This window comes from Silene latifolia, chromosome 5, assembly GCF_048544455.1.
Source record: "Silene latifolia isolate original U9 population chromosome 5, ASM4854445v1, whole genome shotgun sequence".
NCBI lineage: Eukaryota > Viridiplantae > Streptophyta > Magnoliopsida > Caryophyllales > Caryophyllaceae > Silene > Silene latifolia.
Window position 1 is genome coordinate 65,872,539 of NC_133530.1, and position 26,021 is coordinate 65,898,559.

Consider the following 26,021-nt stretch of genomic DNA (forward strand, 5'->3'; position numbering starts at 1 on the left):
ACCCTTGATTGTTGTTGTTGTTGTTCGTCGGTGTTTTTCGATAAGAATTACCGCCGTTGCGGTTGCCTCCACTGGTAACTCGACTTCCCGGTTTGGCCATGATCCAGCCGGTTTGTTGCTCGCGAAGCTCTGTGCAGGTCTCTGAAAGGATCCCGGTGCACTTGTGCACTCATGTCTCTTGTGGCCTACACCACCGCAACCATAGCAGGTCACTCCCCAACTATTACTCACACTTCCACGGCCACGCCCAAAGGAAGCCCCAAAGACTAAACCCGGACCCGAGAAGAAAATCCTTTAGGCGATTGTGGTTGCCTTTCTTGTGATTCGATTGACCACCACCCTCGCTCTCGGACTTCCTCTTTTCACCACCCGACCTCTCCGAGCCATCTCCACCAACCTCTCCGCTCTCCCGACCCTCTCATAAGCTTCCTTAACATCGTAAGGATCCCCACGGGTAACTTATCCATAATCTTGGTGGTCAACCCCCTCTCAAACCTCAATGCCAAATTCTCCTCACTCAAACCCATGTCCTCAAAGATACCTAGACTTCTCATTGAACGACTGTAGTACTCGCCACGAGACATCTCAACAGTCATCTTAAAACCATCAAACTCTTCTCTCAACTTACTCCTCACATGTTCCGGTACAAACTCCTTTCTCACACCCCCTACGAAACTCCTCCCAAGGTATAGCGGGTAAGCCTTGGTTGGTATACATTTCCTTAGCACTCACCTTCACCGAATCCCACCACTTGCCTGCTGCCTCCCTCGGATAGAACGCAGCCTGTTCCACTCTCATCTCATCGGGACAATGAACCAAGTCTAAGATGTTCTCCATCTCTCTCAGCCAACTATCAAGCAGGTTAGGCTCCCCAACTCCCTTGTACTCTTTCGGGTTAAACCTTGCAATATAGAGGCTGATTTTGGAATGATCAACCTCCTTCTCCTTATTCTTATCCTTGTCCTCATTCACTCTCTTCAGGGTCTCGGTAAGAGCATCCTGGTGCTCTAACATCTTAACGATGTCATCCACGGTCATAAGCTCGGCTCTCGTGATACAAAGCGGTTCTCTTGGGCGGCATCTTGAAGCTATATAAGAAAGGGTAAACATAAACACACGTACTAAACCTCAAAACACGAAAACACGCTGCCCAGAACCCACTCGATCGAGTTCCCAAACACACTCGATCGAGTAACGGCCTACTCGATCGAGTGCCCCACGACTCGATCGAGTACCCAAACTCAGAACCCAAACAGACCTTCGATCTCTTACCTACTCGATCGAGTATCTAGGCTACTCGATCGAGTGACCCCTACTCGATCGAGTACCCCTAGTTACTCGATCGAGTGCCCCAAAACTCGATTCTGGACTCAAAATCGCCAAAAACCCACCCGATCGAGTCAGTCTCACTCGATCGAGTAACACTAATTCATAGAAGCTACCCGCATGTTACGTCATATGCTAACATGCTAAACTTTATAAACCACATTATATCATTATAAGCATACTACGCATCTTTTCTACTATCTACGAAACCATTTCATCATGTTATTAAATGCCACATTGTAAATCATCCAACATGTTATCATCTCATCAACAAGTTTCCTCATATCACCATTTTCTTTCACATGCTCAACTTTCTACTTCAACTTCCAACAATTAACACATTCCATCACATTCGTAGACAAGTTAACCAAACACACATACGACTCGACAAACATTTCCCCCATGTGACCGGTTCAAAGTTGTAGGGCGACCCCTGCGACTTTAGGACGTCTCCCAAGCCTTTGCACTAGCTCCCACAACTTTTACCCCGGGTTCATTTTAATTGACTCCCTATGTTCATTAAGTTCATTGGTTACAGGTTTCAGGATCGTCGCTCTGATACCATTTGTAACACCCCCATACTCCAAGTGCCTTACCAGGACCACTCAGGTATGAAGACATTACCATCTCGGTTACCCGAGGCAATGATAATCAAACAACAATAGAGAAACAATGTTTAATATAAATAATTTAGTGAATAGATACAATCCTCAAAACCAAACCAAAAGTACGATACATGATTTCAAACCGATTGTCTAATCGAAATGTAAATAAACTAAAGGCTACAAACGGAAGACTCCTATCATCACGTCGTGGCATCCCACTATCCCAGTACTCATCTCAATACCGCTCAATATCTGCTCACCATCCCCGAATGGATCACCGCAGTTTACAAAACAACACCGGGGTCGAGACTAATCACACAATCAATATGTATAACAATAATAAGACAAACAGACGACAACTTAATTGTCACACACACACACACACATGACCAACCAATTCCCATCATCTCAATCCCGACCGTCCACTGGACCCAGCCCCCGATGGGGGACCGCAGCCGTACCCACCAAATCCCCGCTCCACATAGTGAGCGATAACCTTGTCCATTAATGTGCACATCCCCTTCCGTGGCGGGTTCCACGAAGGGCGAAACTAGGGCGTGAAGTCACTCCCGCAAGTGACCCCACTAAGCCGAGAACGCATCTCGAGAACCATCAACAACAATCCCCACCACAAACACAGTACAATCATTATATCAAACAACCAAATACAACACATCACCAATATCCCATTATGGGACTAATACTGAGTAGGAAATCCTACCTGGAAAGCACAACAGTCAGACGGTATCAACAGCTGTATCAAAAAGCCTCTTCTACGAACTCTCCTCCTATCATATAACACATAGAGGCTACACATCACATACTACACACAAAAACCCCCAATCTCTAAATTATGGTTTAACCAAAACAAGGGAAAAACAATAAAAAGGGTACATAGATCTTACCCTCGACGCAAGGAACTCAACGATACGAATAACGACAAGAACTGACCGTCTGAACTCCGGGAATTGCTAAGAATGCGATTAGGAAGATAAACTGGTTGCTTTCTCTCTTAAACAGGGATTTAGGTTTTGTAAAAGTGATTTAAAACAATGACGACGAAACTTAAATACCTTAATCGCATAATTAACAAAACCCGAGAAAACTCCCCGTAAAACCGGACACTCGATCGAGTACCCAAGGTACTCGATCGAGTACCCCCTTACTCGATCGAGTACCCCAGCTACTCGATCGAGTACCCAACAGGTCAGAAACTATTCTATTTCGTAACTTACCCTTACTCGACAGAGTAAGGCCTACTCGATAAAGTACCCCAAGACTTATAAATACGGAGTATTACAGTCCCAATCTCCGGTGCCACAAAATAGAGGAATTCTCATTCATAATACAACGTTTTAAACCAGCATTGACATGCATAGAATTATGAGTAACATTATTTTGCAGTTCAAAACGGTATAAATTATCAGACAAAATACCATAACCAATAATTTTGAATTTCGAGAATCGAATCCCAGTCCGAAAAATTAAAGGTAAAACCCAAAGGTACAAGTCTTGATATTGAAATCAAATTTCTAGAGAAAGTCGGAACATAAAATGTCTTTTCCAAATGCAAAATAAAACCACTACTTAATATTAAACTGCATGTCCCAATGGCCTCCACATGTGAACTAATCTGGTTTCCTGAATAGTTTGAAAGTTCACTGCCCACTGGTTTCCTTAGATTTGTCATACCCTGCAAGGTATTCGAAACATGGATTGTAGTTCTAGAATCAATCCACCATGTATTATGATTAACATTAACCATATTAGATTCATAACAAACAAACGCATGAAAATTACCTTTCTTCTTTAGCCAAGCCTTAATCTTAATGCAGTCTATCTTCATGTGTCCCTTCTTTTTACAGAAGAAACACGTAGACTCCTTCTTAATGGCTGGCTCAGCTGAAATCTTTCCCTTTCCTTTATCTTTAGTGTGACCCTTTTGCCTCTTTGAAGAAGAAGCAACAGTAAGGTTCACCTTCCCACCTTCCTCCATCAACAATCTGCCCTCCTCTTGAACACACATGACCATAAGTTCATTAATTGACCATTTATCCTTATGTGTGTTGTAAGAGATCTTAAAAGGAGCATATTTTGGAGGAAGAGTGCATAAAATGAAGTGCACAAGGAAAGAGTCAGACATGGTAACTTCCAAAGTCTTAAGTTGGGCTGCAATATCCCTCATGCGCATGATATAATCACGCACACCTTTAGTCTCGGTGAGCCTCAAAGATGAAAACTGCATTATTAAGGTACTAGCAAGAGCTTTATCAAAAGTTGCAAACTGCTCATCGATGGCCTTAATTAAATCTTTAACTTTAGTATGCTGATCGACAGAACCACGGATACTAGCACACATTCTTGTCTTTATGAACATAATAGAGAGACGATTAGATCTCTCCCACTTTTCATAAAGATCAATTGCTTCTTTAGTGCTTTCTTTAGTTACTTTAGGTGGTTCATCTTTCCGAATAGCATAATCAATATCTAACCATCCCAACTGCAGTAGCATTCTCTCTTTCCAGACCTTATAGTTATCACCATTCAATTCAGGAATGTCAAATTTAACATCAGTAGAACTCCCAGGTAAAATTGCTGCAAATATAATAAATAACATGCTTATTACAAAAAATTGAGTCTTTAAACTTAATCATGCTTTACCAATGTAAATCATGCTCAAATATGAATCTAGAGACATAAAACTTGCCTGTGGGCTAAAGTCTTACTCAATTAGATACATATAAATTTTAACTTTATGACAATACTATCAAATCATATATATCTCTTAACTCCTGTGCGTAAATTAAGAAACAAGATTCAATATATCATCCTAATTAGTCATACAAATACATACAATAAGATTCATGTGGGTAAGTCTCATTATATTACATACGACTAATTACAAATAATGTCTAGTTTCCACATGTGATTCCAAAATAAAATTTTAATTAATTAGAGATGCTGTGGCTATACTCTAACTAACAAAATTTTAATCACTCGACATAAAAATTTTATCCATATACTCAACTTAATATGTATAGGAAAAATCATATGACCAAAAACCAAAATTGGTCAACAAATTTGAACATTGCCTCAATAAACACTCTTCAAATAATATGAGTACGTAATCAGCATTACAGTCAAATTATAAAAATAAAGAAACAGACTCGCAAGAATCTTGCACTGCATATGTAAATTTATAGACCACAAGATGCTCAAAGGGTCATGAATACAGCATATGCCAACATAAAAACAAGGAGCAAAGTCAACCATGACTAGTGATGATTATTATAATATAAGTCCTTTATTTACATAAAACAACAACACTTACGGACTTTGCCCTTCAATTAATAAATTAATTAAGTTTCCTCTTATACGGAAGACAATACTCCTAAGGGTCTCCATAGACAGATTTAACACTATGAGTCACGTCAGACGAAAATCAAGGCAATTTTTCTAGTATTCAACGCAATATTTCGGATCTAATATCATATATCGAAAAAGATTCAATAATTATCCCAAAATGAATACTAGCTCGCAACATACAAGGTCAGAACGGAAACTTAGTTTCATATTAAAGCAAGATAGAGGCGATTACTCGCTCTGATACCAACTGTAAGTTTTATAGTCTAAAATTAACATGTTCTAGTCTCATAATGAACATGTATAAACTGAATGCGGAAGCGATAAAAGAGATCGACTACTTACCTCCAGCCATTGCTTGAAATAATTGATCCGTCTTAATGAATAACCCAATTCCTTATGCCCCAAATCTGACTTGGTTTCCAAACCCTCAGCCTCACAATTTAGATGGTGTATTTTCTTAATGAGGTAGGATTGGTGAACTTTAATCAGAATAAATATGTTCCCCTTATATAGACTCTTGCCATCAAAGAGTCAACTGAACAGTTTCCTAAATTGTGAATGGTAAGTTATGGGAGATAATAGTGGAAACATAATCCTAGGTAAATTCCACCATACAATGGACCAACTTAATTTCCATAAAATAACTTAATTAAATATTAATAAAATACTTATTTATTTTATGGAATATCTTACAAGTAATTATTCACCCCCTGAATCTATTAACCTTATGAAAGGTAATACATTATCCACCCTCCCCCTGGGTAATGATTAAGGGAGTAAAACATCTACTCAGTAATCATTACCCTTATGACAAACCTATCATCAATTAACTCTAAGTTGTTTAATTTCCAGATATACGAAAACTAGAATTGCGTTAAAATTAAACATGCATCGAATCACTGCTACTTAGCAATAAAAAGAGCACATCTAACTTAATTAGTTAACCATTTTACTTATTACTCCGTCAATTATGATCCATAATGCATAACCATGTAGAATCAAATAACAATGAGTACGTAGTAGCTAGTTAATTAATCTTATGAGCGATGAGCATAATAATGAGTATGCAGTTGATTAATTAAGTATGAGTACTTATCTTTGCAGGGAATGGTTCCGTTGATAGGACTTGGTGTACTTCATGATCTACACTACCTTATCTTCATTTTAGCTGTTGTTCATGTTTTCAGCTGCACAATTACTGTTCTTCTTGGAGAGGCTAAGGTAATTCAATGTTGTGTCCTCTCATAAGTCTATGCTCTACATACTCTCATGCCCATAATTCCTTTATTATTTTTATATTTGTTAACAATAAGTTCTGGGGTTTTTTGTTTGGTGAACAAGTCCCACTCAGATTTTGATTTTGAGCGCCGCGGCTGCTCATGTAATGAAAAACAGTACTTCGTATTTTGTAGTTGTATACTCACGATTATTTTTAAAACATTATAAAGCATTATCACGAATTTGTCTCCTTTCAAATTTCGATTTATAGTTTAATCCCTTTAATTTCAAGTTCTTGATTCGGCAGTGGCCTAATTTATCATTTGTTGGTATTTTGGCCACAAATTGCAGATAAGTCAGTGGTGGAAATGGGAGGACTCGATAAAGTATAAGATGCTACAAACCGGTAAGTCTTGGTAGAAAATGTCTCTCAATGTTTACCTGCATAATGCAGCAATGAGTTAAACTTCATATTAATAAGAAATTAATGCTATTTAACATTTTGGCTTCTTTATCACATATTGGATTGGATTTAATTGCATAATGCAGCTGCGGAGAGTGGTAGAGTCATTGACATCAGATCATTAACTTTTGTAAGGGATAGATATAATGGTAATGATGCTTGGTACCGAAATTATGTGGTAAGTTCTACTATCCGGTCCCGGTTATTTATTTACCTATTCTATTTTTGGGTATCTTTTATTTTATTTTCATATTTCATTTATTTACATTCATATTAAGAATGCTTTTAAGGGGTAATTTGATTCTCTACGTCCATTATTGTCCACTTTTCATCCGTTGATAATCATCTATTAAGTAGCACCAAAATGGATATGGACATCGACCGGACACGAAACATAGATGTGATACGACATCATAGGACACGGGATACGTTTTTTAAATTTTATAAAATATATATTTAGTTCATCCAATTTCATGTGAATTGTACAAACTTAGCTTGTTTAATAAACCATGTAGGCAGGGGCGGACGCAAGAATTTATCGAAAGGGGGCACAAAATTTTTTCCGATACATTATTTTTTATTTTAAACCGCATTTTTTATTACGGATTTTTTTTCCTCCCAAAAAATGGAAAAATAACTAATTTTAATACGTAACTTTTTTAGTTTAAAAATTAGTATTTTATTTTGAACTTTCTTCTGAAATATTTAAATTTGAAATAAATGTACTTTGTAAATAAAAATAAATAATATCTCCTATGATAAGATATATTATATTTTAATATTTAAATAAACACTAAACACAAGTGGTTTAATGGTAGAGAAGGTGGTATGTAACCTAGAGGTCAAGGGTTCAAACTCTGGGAGGGGCCTTGAGATAATTACACAGTTTAACAAAAAATTATTTAATAAAAATCTAGGGCACCAAGAATCGAACCTAACCACATAAACCTATTGATCATTTCTGTTACTTATAAAAAAATTATCCCGAAAAATTCATGGTAGGCACGTGCCCACCCGGACTCCCTAGATCCGCTCATGCATGTAGGGATTCAATTCATGTATATACTTTTAATGATCAAAGGGAGTAGGTAATGCCGTCTCCAAGTTTGCTTTACATGACTCGAGCTCTAATGGGGGCGTCTTTAGCTGGGATGTAGCACCTACTTTTATTTTATCTTTGTATAATTTGGATCTTGCTCATATTACTCCTTTTTCACCGGACCCTCCCCCCTAATTTGTATTGAACCTTCTTGTGTTTAATTTATCGTTCATTCCTATCAAAAAAAAAAAGGGAGTAGGTAATTAAATTCTTCCATTTGTAGACATTTAAAAATCACATGAATTTACAATTCACCCATTTTGACAAAAATAATGCTTATCAAACAAGTCTCATTTTTATAATTCATGGAATTTCTCAATTCACATGAATTTGCAGTGATAACAAAACAGTCACTTGTATAAATTTGTTATCATATTGACATTGATCCAACCAAAAAGGATAGATAATTGATGTAAGTAGTACAGATGATTATTTTCTCAATTCAGCCGACCCCAAATCATTTTGGAATTAAGGCTCTGATGTTGTTGCTGTTGTTGCTATAAATTTTATCTAATTTACTTCCATTTTTTTTCCTCAGAATTCCTTCTTCAAGCATCTTCTCGGCGTGGTAACAAAAGGAGATTTTGAAGCAATGAGATTGGGCTTCGTTTTGGTAAATATATATAATTTCAATTCCGTTTGGATAAAAAAATTGGTCGGAGGGTATGTAAGGGGGTGGGTAATTTTTATTTGACTTAGAGAAAATATTTGCTAACCAAACGAAAGAAATTTTTCCTCACTTCATTTCTCTCCCTTTCTCAAAACCTCTTTAATCCAAACAATGAGTTAATAGGGGTACTCTCAACAATCAATAAAGTATTGGTCATTGCGGCCTGATCTTGATATGTGTATCATAATTTTTTCTTCAACTACGTTCTTATCAAGAGCCGTCTGTTTATTTCAGGCACATTGTGCTGGGGATCAAAGTTTCAACTTTCACACATATATGGTATATGCATATGAGGGTGATTTTAAGAACGTTGTAACTATAAGGTATATTATGAAGCAAACTCCACATCTTTTTTTATTATCTTTTCTACATCAATCTTACCTTTTTTTTTGCCAGTTGGTTTTTATGGCTGTTTGCTGTTATTTCGTTGACACTCCATGTAGCAGGTATATTTTTCATTTATGAAACACCGTTATTTAAGCTTTATTTATTTTGTGTTTTTAGATCGTCACAACATCTCAAATAATGAAAAAGTTGAAATTGACAATAACTCTCCCTTATGAAAAAGTACAATATAACTAAACTCTAAGTGAGGCGTTTCTTAGGTAGTATGTGTGATCTTATTGTCAATAATAGTGTAAACGATGTCACGGTTGTACCAAAACAATATTTGTAAGCCCTCTGGAAAAGCGCTACGGTGGTGTTCTTGGTTGGTTACTAGTTTTAAACTTTGCTACTTAAAGTTGTAGAGAAAATATTTGACTTACTGATATAATATTTCAATAACTATTAAAATTTACACTTAAAACAATATCACTTAACAAATCAAATTTACAAATAGTAAAAAAGATATAATAAACCTTAAATTATGGTATGTTTTTGTAAACATCGTATGCATTGAAAAACAATGTAAGAAGTATGAAATTTGGTAAAGAAACTTTTTGTAATATCAGAGAATAGAGAACAAGAGTTAGACAATAATTATTGACATGTTTCACCGTTAATCGTATTGGTTGTTAACCCGTATCAACTATAAAATAAAAAACATAGTATGAATAATAAATTATGAAAAAGAAATTAAATTGTTAACAATTTAAATATTAATTTAAAAATATTTTAAAGTGTGTACGATTCGGTATTTTCGTATTATTATAATTAATATGGAAAAAGAAAATAAGCAACATCACTACACGTAACATAGACGGAAATGAAAGTAACAATATATTAATCCACATTTACATACTTTAAACTTAACGAAATTTAGTGAACATAGTTAAACGGGTTTCTTGGTTGTAATTAAACTCGTATGATCTACTTTAAATTGGGTTGAACTGAGGTAGAAGCTAAGCCTAAACACTTCAAATAGTCCATATGTACCCAGTATATATAACCCCACCCTTCTCCTCACCCAAACCCTATGTAAATACAACACCGAGGTCACCGACTCTTAAATTACGCCTCCCTATTTTTTTTCACCTTTATACGCTTCAGATTTACACGTGTTAATTTTTTATACATTTTTTCTTGTTAAAATGTAGTATTTTTTTTTTTTTTTTAAAAAAAAATTTTAGATAAGTTTACTTTTACATGTTTTTTATGTTTTGTTTATTCTTTCTAACCAATTAAACTTCTTATACATGTAGTTACTCTAATTAACCAAGTTAAATTTTTAATAGTTTTATACTCGTAATAAATAAAACATGGTATTTTAATGAATTTATTAGATCTAAGTAGATTAATTAAATTGTGGGTATTTTTGGTGAAAGACTTAGAATACATTTTACATATTATTTTATATTAAAAAACAAATTAAAGTATTTATTTTTCATATTTAGTTTATAAAATTTAGTTCAAAGGAACAAGGCATAAATATCATTTCGATGACACCATACTCATCAATACATCCTTAAGAGCCAAGTAATTATCCTCCACCTACATGGGCTACATCAATATGCGACATAAAATTCTTCTAACTCCTCGTAAATTGGTAATAACCTCTTCAAAGCCGCTATTATATCCGATACCTAAGAACTTCTAATTATTTATTGTTAACATATTTCCTGACGTAATGAATAATAATATGCAGGTTGGAACATATACTTTTGGATATCATTGGTGCCGCTCTTGGTAAGTAAACTTTATTTTTCATCTTGATCGTTTTACACTAACGCTAAAGTTGTGTCAATATCTAAACTTTTAAGGTTTAAGAATCTATTCGACAAAGTAAATAATGTACTTGATGTGACTAAAATAACTCATATGGCTAAACTTTCAATTATTATAGTTTTTTTTTTTAAAGTTTTTCATACGAGTACAAGTTAGGTACCTGAACTAAAAACTACTCCCTCCATTTTTTTTATTTCACCCCATTTCTTTTTGCACGGTTATTACGAAAACCGATTATAGAATGAAAAAGTAATGAAAGAGATGTAAGTGAACCTTGTTGATAGTAGAAAATGGATTAAAGAATGAAAAAGTAATGAAAAAGCAATGACAAATATTGTCATTTGGATGTTTAATAAATAAGGGTACTATTGTCATTTGGATGTTTAATAAATAAGGAAAGAAATGGGGTGAAAAGAAATAATTTGTCGGGAAATGAGGTGAAAATAGAAAAATGGAGGGAGTACTAGAAATAGCGGGTGAGAACAAATTAAATTTAGCTAATTCTTACCAAGCACGGCGTTTTAAGTTATGCTTTCTTAATAAACCACTCAAACACTTGAATTATCATCTCCCTAAAATTAAGATCGATACCGAAATTTGCTTAGGATTGCTTAACTTTAAGAACAATTATTCGAATTCAAAAAATTAATTGAAGAATTCTATGGTACTGTACAGTGTTTACAGCTTCAAAAAGAGTTTTCAATTATGTTTTTACTATTATGGTGACTCATTCCTGAATATCGGAAGTCTAATTTTGGATATTAACAAAATCATCTTGTAGTTCTTACTCATCGTGGGCAGCAAACTGGAACAAGTGATCACAGATTTGGTTACCTATTTCGCTCAAAGACATACTGTCATCCTTGAAGGAGAAACACAAATTAAACCTTCAGATGCTTACTTTTGGTTCAACAATCCGAGATTGATGCTCAGTTCAATTCATATTATTCTATTTATAAACTCTTTTGGGCTAGCCATATACTTCTGGACATTGGTTAGAGCTTCTACATGACTGAACAGTATACAATGCTTCATATTAAACATTTGAGTTATATATATCTCCCTTCTAATTAACATCTTTGGACTTGCATTGGTATGCTACAGTTCAAATTCGGCTTCAGCTCTTGCATCATGGATGATCCTAAATTTGCCATTGCTAGGCTTGTTATCATGTAAGATTTTCTTCATTTAGGCCCTGTTCTTTTGGACTTAATTTGATTCTAATCGATTCGATTGATTGATTGATTTGATTCCATTGATTCGAGTTTAGCTCAATTCAATTCAATTCAATTGATTGATTGGATCAGTTGATTGAGTTTAGTTTAGTTTATTTCAACATTACTATTATTATTCTTATTGATATTCTTATTCTTATTTTTATATTAATGTATTTACTATTGTTATTATTATTATTATTATTATTATTATTATTATTATTATTATTATTATTATTATTATTATATTATTTTTATATTTATTATATTACTATTATATTTTTATTAATAATTAATTCGTATTGTTTATATTATTATATTTATATTTAATACATTTATTATTATTATTATTATTATTATTATTATTATTATTATTATTATTATTATTATATTATTATATTTATTACTCCCTCCATTCAACTCCAAATGGTAGTTATTTTTTTTATACACTATTCACAAGTAAGAAGAATCTTTTCATTTTCTCCCAATATATAAGATAAAAAATATTCATGTGGGATCTTGTTTTATTCGTCTTTAGAAGTACAATTAAAATATCAAACTTTTGTAATTTTTACAAATGTGTAACTAAAGATATTTACAAAGTAAAACTCGCGTTGGCAAACGTGAAAAAGTGATAAGTACCATTTGGAGTTGAATGGAGGGAGTATTTTATTAATATATTTATTATTATTAATATTATTCATAACATATTTATTATTATTATTATTATTATTATTATTATTATTATTATTATTATTATTATTATATTTAATATTATTATATTAATAATTTATTATTTATTATTTATTATTTTATTAATATACTCATTATTAATATTATTAATCATATATTTATTATTATTATATTTAATATTATTACGTTAATAAGTTATTATATTAGACCTATTATTTTTATTATTATTATATTATTTAGTTTTTAGTTTTTAGTTATTATTATTAATATATTATATTATTATTAATAATGTTATCATTTATATTTCTAATATATTATTATTATTACTTTATTTATTATTATATTAATATTTTATTTTTTATATATCTTATTAGATTATTATTATTAGATTATATTAATATATTATTATTATTAATGAATTAGATTGTAATAATATTTATTATTATTATTGGTATTATTTTTATTATAATATTTAATAATAATAATAATAATAATACTCCCTCCATTTTTTTTTATTTGACGTTTTGAGGTCTAACACAAAGATTAAGAATTGTTTAGAAATTACTAAGAGTATTAATTAGATTATTTTGCCTTGAAAATTGTAAATGCAAAGTGAATATGCTAATACTATTACGTAATCTAAATTACCCTCATTAATATTCCCATTAAATATTTCCTCTCTCACCTTTAACCCACCAATTACATGCTTTCTCATAAAAATAATTATAGAAAAAGTGTACACATTAAATGAATTATGGGAAACTGAGTATATTTATTGCCTAAAAACTTGCAAAACGTCAAATAAAGTGCAAAAACTAACAATTGCTAAAACGTCAAATATACTCCCTCCATTTTTTTTTTATTTGACGTTTTGAGGTCTAGCACAAAGATTAAGAATTGTTTAGAAATTACTAAGAGTATTAATTAGAGGGTATTAACTGCCTTGAAAATTGTAAATGCAAAGTGAATATGCTAATACTATTACGTAATCTAAATTACCCTCATTAATATTCCCATTAAATATTTCCTCTCTCACCTTTAACCCACCAATTACATGCTTTCTCATAAAAATAATTATAGAAAAAGTGTACACATTAAATGAATTATGGGAAACTGAGTATATTTATTGCCTAAAAACTTGCAAAACGTCAAATAAAGTGCAAAAGCTAACAATTGCTAAAACGTCAAATATACAATTATGGAGGGAGTATAATCTTTTTATTATTATTTGATTCGATTCGATTAATTTCAATTAACTCCATTAAGTTGATTCGATTGATTCAACTCCATTAAGTTGATTCGATTGACAATTTCATCAAAAAAAAACACGGGGCCTTACTCATTGTGTCATGCTTGATTTAGTTGAAAAAATCTAAGGAGTTTAATTTGTAATAAGGTTCAAAAGAGTATTATTATAGTGAATTGATTTATTTTTTTGAAAATTTTTAAAACTTGAGAAGCAACAAAATGTTTTGACGACGTTTTATTGATGACGTCAACTTTTTTGGGTTTTTCCCATGAGTATGGGTTTTGTACCGCTTGCTTGAATGATGATGGGATTAAGGTAATCCATAACTTTGGATTTAAATTATTAATTTTGGACAACAGCGGAAATTTGAAAGTGCTAACTCTTTAATTTGAAAAGATTTAGGACAACGCCAAGTATAATTTGAAAACCACATACTCCCTCCATTCAACTCCACTTTACAAGTATTCTATTTCCGTCCATTCAACTCCACTTTACAGGTTTCCTTATTTGGACATGTAAAAGACCTTTCTATCCTTATTGAAAATCTATATTTACAAAAAATGTCATTCATACCCCACACAAATCCACCATAAAACTCACCTTTATATTTTTTTAATATCTTTAACCCCACCATTCTCTTTCCCTATGTACTTTTAATAGTTTTTTTAATTCGTTTCTTAATACCCGCGCAAAAAGCATAGTTGCAAAGTGGAGTTGAATGGAGGGAGTATATATATTGATTTAGCTACCCCTTTTATCACGTGATACCCTTTTTAGTACGTGTAACACAATCGCTCTTACGAGATATGACTATTTGAGCATGTAACTCATGAACTATTGACTTATGTTTTAAATAACCGAAGCTCAGCTTACAATATCTATTTCACTAAACATGCTTTGTATTTCTTACATGAAGGCTGGCAGTTCAAACCATTTTGAGTTACAGTACATTACCGCTCTATGCAATTGTTACACAAGTAAGTTATTTAACAACACAACAATTCCCTTGCAATTATCAGCGATTTGTAGATGGAAAATTGTGTGTATCTAATATGTCATTATTATTCATTGAAGATGGGAACTTCATATAATGAAGAGGCTATGAAAAGATATAGAACTACATCTACTCACGGCGGCGGCAGCAGCAGTAGTGGGCCAGAATTACGTGCTTCTGAATCATCTAATTGGAGGAACGACCATTGATGTTTCCTTAATTTGTAAGTTATCCATATCTATTCATCCTGAGACATCATGGAAAAACTAAGGGCAGATCATGAGTACTTGACAAAATATTAGGGGGTCGACCTTAAATCTAAGGATTAAAACATTGAATATCATCTTAGTATAATTATTATTTCCTTCGTCCAAATTCATTGTTTTCTATTCATATTTTGAAGTATATCAATCAATAATTATCTATTTCTATTTATGTTTGTTTTTTCTTGTTTTTGTTTTTTTTTTCAAAAAAAGAGCATTTGCAATTTGGTGAAATAATTTAAAGTACAACGTATTCCTTTGTTGCACACTATTTTTCATTCTTTAGTTATTATCCCACAACATTAGATAATTATTGACCGAGAAGGATAGAATACATTTTTACATTATCTTTCATTTTATTTACACGGGCAGTCCAAAAATTCTTTACTAATGTAGCATTAAAATTCAAATTCCAGCTTTTTTTTTTTTACCGGAAACTCCGCCAAAACGCCGAAAACATTTGATATAGTATCCTGAATAGTCATGTGACTCAACATGAATCCGCCAATGCCCCCATATAATCATATATATAATACCTTATAAACTTTTTTAAACGTTAATCTCACATTTTGTGCAATTCACTTTTCTCTATTCTCTTTAACGCCTTTAAAATTAAATGAGCAAGTAGTATGAAATGTCTAAACAAAAGTAAAATTAATGGTCTATTTTTTTATAATTTTTGGACTAATATAGTTTTATAAAAATTAAAGTAAAAGAACAAAAGTGTCATCTATAGAAAAATGTACGGAATATCATACTACCTCATCCCGGTCATTTGTTACCTATTCCATATAGCAGTTGGCTTATTCATTTGTTTACCTATTTATTTTGGATTTTTTTAAAGATAACTAGGTTTGTGACCCGTGAAATTCACGGGTTTATCTGTTTTAATTTTGATATTTTTATCGTATTGTTAATATTTGTTCGAGCAATTAGTTGATCCATTTAAAAATATACAGTCTTAAAATACATGGAAATTAGTTAGTTAATACCTTATTTCTTTGACAACTTATTTTTTTAAATCGAATCCTGTAACTGACAATGTTGTAGCTACTAATTTTGAGAAATTTGACAACGGAGCAATGACAAAGACGACTCATTATATATACGTGTGTTTTACTCTGCAATATAATAAAGTGAGTTTTTTAAAATATTAAAAGTTGAAACCATCCATAAATAATAAATTCCGTATGGAAAAATCTTCAATGACGCCTTATAAGGTTATAAACTCAATACCTCAGTATAGTCATCTCCAAATTATTTCCAGACCTCTCCATCAACCCTCCCATAGAAATATCTTTGAAGTCTAATCCCCGCGTGCATGCTTCAAATATTATTACATCCGAAAAACATTTATTATATCGATAGAAAAATATTAGGTACGATTCAACGGTATAGTCGGTATGGTCGGTATCTACTCCATGTATTACGAATTAAATTTTCATTTCAATTGCTCAATAATCGAAAAAACTATATTCCCTAAATTCGAATTCTAAAAGGTTCATAATTTTTTTTAATTTCTTTATTACTATTTCAAGAATTTTATCCATCTCTTGTTATATTTATGTCCACGATCCTATATAAAAATAAAAATAGTATTAAAGACTATAAAATAATCTATTTCGGTTTAAAAAAAAAACACATCAACTTAAAAATATACGGATTAGAATTTAGAAACCATACTATTTAATATTTATCTAAAGGTTCACTTTCGCTTCCTTTTAGTACGCTTCCTTTTAGTACATGCCTTGATAATAGTTCATATGAAATGAAAAAGAAAAATATATGTTAGAGATGATTATACTGATGAATACAAAAATACAAATTAAAATAGGTTGATCGTTAAAGCATAATAGTAAAATTACACAACAACATACGCTTAATAACAAATTTAAAGAAATATTATAAGATCTCCATTTTGAGATCAACGATCATCTTATAATGGTTAAAAAAGCATAAACCACTTTAAAAAAAAAGTAAATTTTATAAAAAAACAATCAAAAGGTGGGAGTTGGAGAAAACTTAAATTGGAAGAAGAAATGACATAATTAAAATGATTAATTATTGTCATGGTGGTTCAAAAAGTAAATTGTGAAATTTTAAATATTTTTCATTCAATTATTTGTACTTATTTATTTACCATTAATTATGAGAGTAGTTTTTTTTAGGAAATTATGAAAGTAAGTTTTATGTATTATTCCTATTTTGACCAAAAAAACACACATAAACTTAAAAAAACATACGAAGTAGAATTTAGAAATCATACTATTTAATATTTACCCGAAGGTTCACTTTCGCTTTCTTTTATTACATGCCTTGATAATAGTTCATATAAAATAAAAAAGAAAAATATATGTTAGAGATGATTATACTCGTGAATACAAAAATAAAAATTCAAATAGGTTGATCAGGAAAGTATAATAGTAAAATTACACCACAATATATATTTAATAACAAATTAAAAGAAATATTATAAGACTTCTATTTTGAGATCAACAATCATCCATTACTTATCAGTTTATACCTTACATTTTTTTACCTTTTTTAATTTTACCTCAGTTTCATGCCTTTTTTATTTCTTCCCAAAAAAAAAAAATTACCCACGTGATGGTTTGCCTTATCTGCATTCATATACGTTTCATGGTGCTTTAAAGTTATATAGAAAATACATTGACCAGATAAAACATCAACCTGGCAAAAACATGACAAAGGAATCAAAACATTGTCACATGTAAGTCACTTAAATTAAACCAACTGGAAAACATGAGTTCAAATATAAAGCAAACGATTCATAAAACTAACAACATAAAAAATTAAAATATACTTTATTGGACACAGCAACAACAACAACAACAACAACAACAACAACAACAACAACAACAACAACAACAACAACAACAACAACAACAACAACAACAACAACAACAACAACAACAACAACAACAACAACAACAACAACAACAACAACAACAACAACAACAACAACAACAACAACAACAACAACAACAACAATACTCGACAATAATACTCGACAATAATACTCAATATAATACTCAATATAATACTCAATATAATAAAATAAATAAATTAAACCATAAAATACAATCCACAACTTAGAAACTCATGACAAATGAGCATATTTTAAATAAATAAAGTGAATATAAACTATGATAGGTATTGTAGGTTTTATAGTCATTACACAACCATAAATTCCCATATTTTAATTTAATTTTTAATTTATTTTGTGGTATTATTAAATTAGATAATTGATTGTCGAGGACCTCAAGAGATGAATTAAATAGGACAAAATGTTAATGAAAATTATGGGTGTTGAGTAATATAAGGAGTTTTAATAAAATTATTAACATATTATATTACAAAAAAAAATTAAATAGGAAAAACTTTTAATTAATTTGGTGTGTGTGTTAAGTAGTATGAAGAGTTTTAATCAATTTATTACCAAGTTTAAATAAAAAAATTAAATAGGAAAATGTTAATAATGGTGGGTGTCCAGTAATATGAAGAGGTTTAATTAATTTATTAACAGGTTTTATTACAAAAATTTTAAAAACAATGAATTAAATAGGAAAATGTTAATAATGGTGTGTGTTTAGTAATATGAAGAGGTTTAATTAATTCCTTAACATGTTTAATACAAAAATTTCAATTTTAATTATAAATTATGAAATTTATTAACATATTTTATTACAAAAATTTCAATTAAAATGTCAATATTAATTATAAATTATGAAATTTGATGTAAATTTTTAAGGGTTATATAAATTTTAGAAGACAATATATTTAATATACAAAACTAATTTAAGAATAATGATAATATCCTTTCATATTATAGATATAAGTGAATTAAATTAATTTATAGATAAATGAATTAAATTAATGTCCTGTAATAATAAATTAATAATACATGTCGCTTAGAGCTGTCCTTCCAAAGCATAGTTTTATAATGGTTCTAGCAATGCAGAGGAAGCTGGCTACAATTGATAGCTTGAGTAAGAAAGGGTTTTGTCTGGTGAATCGTTGCATCCTATGTAAGGCACAATCTGAAACACATAGACACTTGTTCTTCCAGTGCCACTTTGCTGCTGCAGTTTGGAGTAATGTTTTGGCTTGGTTGAAACTTTACCATAGAACTATGGACATGAGTAAGGAATTACGTTGGCTGGCAGGGAGAAGGGTAAGGAAGCATTGGAAATCATCATGGTTTGCTAGTTGTTTAGGTGCTACTGTCTATTGCATATGGGAGGAGAGAAATGCACGTATTTTCAAAGGAATTGAACGCACGATTGAATATGTTACAAAACGAATTCAATTCTTTGTAAGTACTAGGTTATTATTTGTAACTCACCCGTCTTATGAGGATGAGATAACTAGAATCCTTGGTTGAGTAGTCTAATTATTGGTTATACCTTTGTAAGATCCGGCCTCTTTATTCCCTTAATGGATGAATAATATGGCTTGCCTTTCTTGCAAAAAAAATTAATAATACATGTCAAATTAATTCGGCATGTCATATTAAAAATATGCAACATCACATTTAAATATGTCACGTCACATTAAATTTAATCTTGGTGGCTTTTTGTATCCTACGTGGCTTTGTCTAGGTGGCGTTTATTTTTCATTTTAGGTTAATAAAAATTATGGCTAGAGAGTAATATAAGGAGTTTTAATAAAATTATTAACATATTATATTACAAAAATTAATTAAATAAGAAAAACTTTTAATTAATTTAGTGTGTGTTAAGTATTATGAAGAGTTTTAATCAATTTATTACCATGTTTAATTAAGAAAAATTAAATAGGAAAATGTTAATATTGGTCGGTGTTCAGTAATATGAATAGGTTTAATTAATTTATTAACATGTTTTATTACAAAATTTTTAAAAACAATGTATTAAATAGGAAAATGTTAATAATGGCGAGTGTTTAGTACTATGAAGAGGTTTAATTAAATCCTTAACATGTTTTATTACAAAAATTTTGATTAAAATTTCAATATTAATTATAAATTATGAAATTTGATGTAAATTTTTAAGGGTTATATAAATTTTGGAAGAAAATATATTTAATGTACAAAACTAATTTAAGAATAATGATAATATTCTTTCATATTATAGATATAAGTGACTTAAATTAATTTATAGATAAATTATTCAAATTAATGTCATATAATAATAAATTGATAATACATGTCACATTAAAAATATGTAACATCACATTTAAATATGCCACGTCATATTAAATTTTCATCTAGGTGGCTTTTTGGATTATACGTGGCTTTGTCTAGGTGGCGTTTATTTGTCATTTTAGAATAACCTTTTAATTATATTTTATAGATTTGCTTATCCACATAACCTATTTTCCACCTGTTATCCTCACAGATTCGAGATACAAGAGTTGGAGGATGACATATTATTTTGTAAGAGTGGCAGCATATGGAAACATCAGTTTACTCATAACATTCGGGTTGTATACTTTTATGCTCCTTTATTCTTAGACCCTACACCCAAGAGTAGGATACTCCATACTCTTTTCTATTTTTATCTTTAAAAAAAAATCATAAAACCGTAATACTGTCACACACCTCCCACTACTTTTCAATTGACTTTTCCATAAAAGTTACCCTACAAAAACTCTCTTCTTCCTCAATTTTAACCTACCTATTCACAAAAAAAAAAAACAATTATGTATATGTTTAGAATATGATTTCTCATCCATCGTATTCATGGTAGTGCTGCATTTGTAATCGTATTTTGTGTTTTGAATTGTTTCTATTCAGGTATGTACGGATATATACTTATCAAACCCTAAAAATTGTATAAGTGTCAAATAAATTGAATTTTTATGCTTTATCTCATTATTCATGATTAAATTATTGATTTTGGTTAAGATATTATTCATCATACGACTTTATCATATTCACTTTCACATTATTAGTGAATATAGTAATTTATTTTGATGAATATGTATTATTTGGGATATTCATTGTATTTCACTATCATATTCACTTTGAATTTAGTGGATATGATAGTGTAATTTGATGAATATGTGTATGCAATATGATATAACACTATGACACTATTATATTTATTTTGAGTTTAGTAAATATATAATGTAATATGATGAATATGGATGATGTAGTGTGGTATTCACGATATGATTATATTATATTCATTTTAAGTTTAGTGAATATCATAGTATAATTATGGCAAGAAATTCTGCTAAGAAATCACGTAATTGTCAAGTATCCATCCCTAAACGTACACCACCATCACAGAAGAGTTGTTCAGACCGTAATAATGGGAAAAAGAGAGGACCAAATGAAGATGATGTGATACGTACTAAGCCTATGCATGAAGTACATCAAATGACTGGTTTATCATTTGAGGATGAATAAGATCCATCTACCAACATGGCATGGGTTACACAACGAGGTAAGAAACCTGAGGCAAAGAATGATGAAAATGTCTCTGTTATTGTAGAAACCCATGTTATGGAGGACATCAATGAAGATTTGCTTGAATTTTCCAATGATAGAAGAGGTTGAATATTGGAATCAGGCAGTGTATTGTTTTGTGCTCGGTGCTAACCCTCCATGGAAAGTGCTTAATGGTTTCATTCATCGTGTTTGGAGCAAATATGGTATTGATAAGGTATCCTTCTTACCAAATGGGATATTTTTGGTAAGATTCAAAGAACTGAAAGACAAAGATGCAGTGATTAGTGCTGGCTATCATATGTTTGATAATAAGCCACTTATAGTAAAACCATGGCAGGTAGATGTGGATCACTTGAAGGAGGATGTCAAGGTGGTGCCTGCTTGGGTAAGATTGCATGGCCTTCCTTTGAAATTCTGGGGGAAATGCCTCCCATCCATTGCAAGTCTGGTCGGGAAGTATGTTAAAAAGGATATAGCCACAGAGGAGAAAACGCGATTGGGATTTGCTAGAACTATGGTGGAACTGAATGTGGGACAGAAGTTTCCAGCCTCTGTTAAGTTTAAGGATAAACACGGTAAGATTGTTGTGATCAATGTTGAATATGAATGGAAACCAAGCATTTGCATAAAGTGTAAAGGCATGGGGCATGAGGATAGAAATTGTAGGAAAGTGTTGCAGAAAACACAGCCTGTTCGCAGAGTTTGGAAGCCTATTCCAAAAACACCAGCTGCAAATACCCCTGTGCTTTCTGAATCTGAATTTTCTGTGCTGAGTGCAACTATAAATTCTCCTAGGAAAAAGTGTCTACAACTGCTAATAATGTCCAAACAATTCAGCCACAAGAGAATTGCAAAATTCAGGATAAAAGTGCTACACAGTCAGCTAATACCTCAGAAAAGTTAAATGATCATCAAATGGTGGTAGTTGAAAATGGTAACCCTCCTATTCAAAGCACTAATAATGAATAACATAGGATTTTGGAATGTTCGAGGGTCAAATAGTGTAAATAAACAACAAATTGTGAAAAGTTTCATTAATAATAAGCAGAATGTTGGTCTTTTTGGATTATTAGAAACTAAAATTAATGCTGTTAATGTGAGTAATGTTTCTCAAAATTTATTTGATGGTTGGTGTGTAACTACCAACTGCCATACTCATAAGGGTGGCAGGGTTTGCCTCCTTTGGCAACCAAGTCTGTTTGATATTTTGATTCTACAGTACAACCCTCAGTTCATTCATACTAAGGTTACTGTGATAGCTTCTTAGCAAACTTTTTTTCTTACCATGATCTATGCCTTTAATGATGGAGCTGAGCTATGGAATTGGTTGAATTCTTTAGCTTTGCAGTGCTCTGGACCTTGGGCACTGGCTGGGGATTTTAATACTGTTATAAGCCTAGATGAGAGGATGGGAGGACAGACAAAGCAGGAGGATATGGAAGAGTTTTTAAATTGTCTAGGTAATTGTGGTATGGTTGATACTTATGCTACTTGTGCTTTCTTTACCTAGAACAATAAACAGGATGCTGAGCATAGGAAGTATAGTAGGCTTGATAGATTTTTAATTAATCAAGAGTGGTTGGATAAGTTCCCTGAAATGGTTGCTCATTTTCATCCAGAAGGATTACTGCATCATACTCCTTGTGTGATTAGTAATATGCATCTTAATAATGGGAAGGCTAGAAGTTTTAAATACTTTAACATGTGGAGCAATGCTAGTGCATTCTTACCAAAAGTGCGGGAAGTGTGGGAGAGACCTGTGCTAGGGACAAAAATGTTTTGCATAGTTAAGAAATTGAAAGGATTGAAATATAGCCTCAAAGCCTTGAATAAAGAATGCTTTTCAGACACTGAGAATAAGGCTAGCCAAGCCGCCCACTTGTTAGCTGACATTCAATTACAAATTACTGCTGATATTCATAATTCTGATCTTATTGAGAAGGAAGTGACCCTTATGTCTGAGCTTCGAAATTTGACTAAAGCCAGGGACAGCTTCCTCTAACAGAAATCAAAAACTCAGTGGATGGAAGAAGGAGATAGTAATACAGCTTATTTTCATAATGCTATCAAGAAGAGATGTATGAGAAATAGAGTGACTCAAATTGAAGATCAAAGGGGGAAGGTTTATAAGGACACTAATAATATTCAGAATGCTTTCCTAGACTACTACAAAGTTTTGCTTGGTAAAAGGAATACTACTGATGTGGTCAGACCTGCTGTTCTAGCCCATGGTAAGGTCTGCAACTTTGAGCATATTGAAATCCTTAATAGAAATGTCACTTATGAAGAGGTTAAACAAGCTGTTTTCTCCATTCCCAAGTACAAAGCTCCAGGCCCTGATGGATACTCCAGTGGATTCTTTAAGGATACTTGAGAAGTGATTGGACATGATGTATATGAAGTAATTGCAGACTTCTTCACCACTGGTCAATTGCTTACTCAGATTAATGCCACTAACATTACTCTTATTCCCAAGTGTGATAGGCCCACTTCTGTTAAGCAATTTAGACCTATTGGTTGCTGTAATATGCTCTACAAAATCATCTCTAAACTACTTTGCAACAGATTGGCTCATGTGCTCCCTGACATAATCCATGAAAACCAAGGAGCTTTTATACAAGGAAGATCAATCATTGAAAATGTGTTAATCTGTCAGGATATTGTGCATATGTATGCCAGAAGTCATGTCTCCCCTAGATGCCTCTTCCAAATTGATCTTCAGAAAGCATATGATACTGTGGAATGGTATTTTGTAGAACAATTGCTTTATGGTCTGAATTTCCCAAATCACTTTACTAAGCTTGTTATGGCCTGCATCAGATCAACCTCTTTCACATTGGTTTTGAATGGTAATAATTTTTGGTATTTCAAGGGTCAAAGAGGGTTTAGGCAGGGTGACCCAATATCACCCCTGATCTTCACCATTTTTATGGAATACTTGACTAGATTGATTGCTTTTGCTACAGCAAGATGGCCTTTTCACTATCACCCCCTTTAAAAAAGCCTGAAGCTCACCCACCTTATGTTTGCAGATGATCTCCTCATGTTCTGTAAGGGGGATGCTCCTTCTATTATGCTCCTTCTGAAAGCATTTATTTCATTTTCTAAGGCTTTTGGTTTGAGTATGAATAATACAAAGTCTGAGATTTTTTTTAGTGGAATGACAACAGATCTGAAAACAGATATAGTGAGAGTAACAGGATTTCAAGAGGGCAAAATGCCTTTCAGATACTTGGGGGTCCCCATTCAACCTGGCAAACTGAGCAAAAAAACTGCAGTAGCTTAACAGAAAAAATGATAACTAAGATCAGAAGCCTAGGAGCAAAAAAACAATCTTATGCTGGCAGAATCACTCTTATCAATTCAGTGCTGAATACCCTTCATAGCTACTAGGCCAATATGTTTCTGATACCTAAGTGTGTAATAAAGAGGATTGAGGCTATTTGCAGGAATTATCTTTGGGATGGGAGTTCTGAATATCACAGGGTTCCCTTAGTGGCATGGGACAAGGTTACTCTCCGGAATGTGGCAGTTGTAGGGAAGCTGGTTAATTGGGTGTATTGGAAAGCTGACAGACTTTTTATAAGATGGGTAAGTAATATTTATCTGAAATCCGAGGACTGGCATTCTTATGCACCCCCTACAGATTCTACTTGAACTTGGAAAAACATTTGCAAGGTTAAAGATAAACTGAAAGATGGATTCGCTGAGAACTGTTGGACACCTAATGCTAAAGGATACACTGTCAGAAATGGCTATGTCAGGCTCAGTTCTCAACAACCTAAAATGGATTGGTGTCCTCTGGTATGGAATAACTGGAACATACCCAAACACTCAATCATCACCTGGCTCATTATGCAGGAAGGACTAAACATTAAAACCAGACTGTTTCAGTTGGGTTACCGTGAGGATAATCTGTGCCTACTTTGTGGAGAACTGCCTGAAACTTTTGATCATCATTTCCATGAATGTATATATAGTTGCAAGATCAAGGAGGCTACTGCCAGTTGGCTTGGATGAACCTTCCCTATTGTCAATGAGCTTCAGCCTGGTAAGAAAATCAGTATACAGTGGAAAGCTATGACAATGCTACTCAATGTTTTCCTCTACACTGTCTGGTACCAAAGGAACTCTGCGAGGGTTAATTTTTCAGTGATGGGGGCCCGAGATCATAGCACATCAAATAGAGGAAACTGCAAGGAGAAGAGGACGTAGCAAAACTGGACCTGAGTTGGGTC

The 26,021-nt window shown here is 32.2% G+C and overlaps 2 protein-coding genes across 2 annotated transcripts in view; both read left to right on the forward strand.

Moving 5' to 3' along the window:
* LOC141657482 (MLO-like protein 1) overlaps positions 1-21,192 on the forward strand; it is a 42,490-nt gene extending 21,298 nt beyond the window's left edge. The window contains exons 4-15 of the mRNA XM_074464732.1: positions 6,402-6,518; positions 6,867-6,921; positions 7,065-7,156; positions 8,616-8,690; positions 8,982-9,070; positions 9,144-9,193; positions 10,834-10,874; positions 11,695-11,907; positions 12,018-12,085; positions 14,986-15,046; positions 15,144-15,286; positions 20,726-21,192. Of these exons, the coding sequence (XP_074320833.1) occupies positions 6,402-6,518; positions 6,867-6,921; positions 7,065-7,156; positions 8,616-8,690; positions 8,982-9,070; positions 9,144-9,193; positions 10,834-10,874; positions 11,695-11,907; positions 12,018-12,085; positions 14,986-15,046; positions 15,144-15,272 (990 nt within the window). The 3' untranslated portion in view covers positions 15,273-15,286; positions 20,726-21,192. The remainder of the gene's footprint in view (positions 1-6,401; positions 6,519-6,866; positions 6,922-7,064; positions 7,157-8,615; positions 8,691-8,981; positions 9,071-9,143; positions 9,194-10,833; positions 10,875-11,694; positions 11,908-12,017; positions 12,086-14,985; positions 15,047-15,143; positions 15,287-20,725) is intronic.
* A 3,990-nt stretch (positions 21,193-25,182) lies between these two features.
* LOC141655454 (uncharacterized) lies at positions 25,183-25,803 on the forward strand. The gene is made up of 2 exons (XM_074462534.1): positions 25,183-25,374; positions 25,462-25,803. The coding sequence occupies exons 1-2, from the start codon at positions 25,183-25,185 to the stop codon at positions 25,801-25,803; spliced, it is 534 nt and encodes a 177-aa protein (XP_074318635.1).
* Positions 25,804-26,021: the final 218 nt, after the last annotated feature.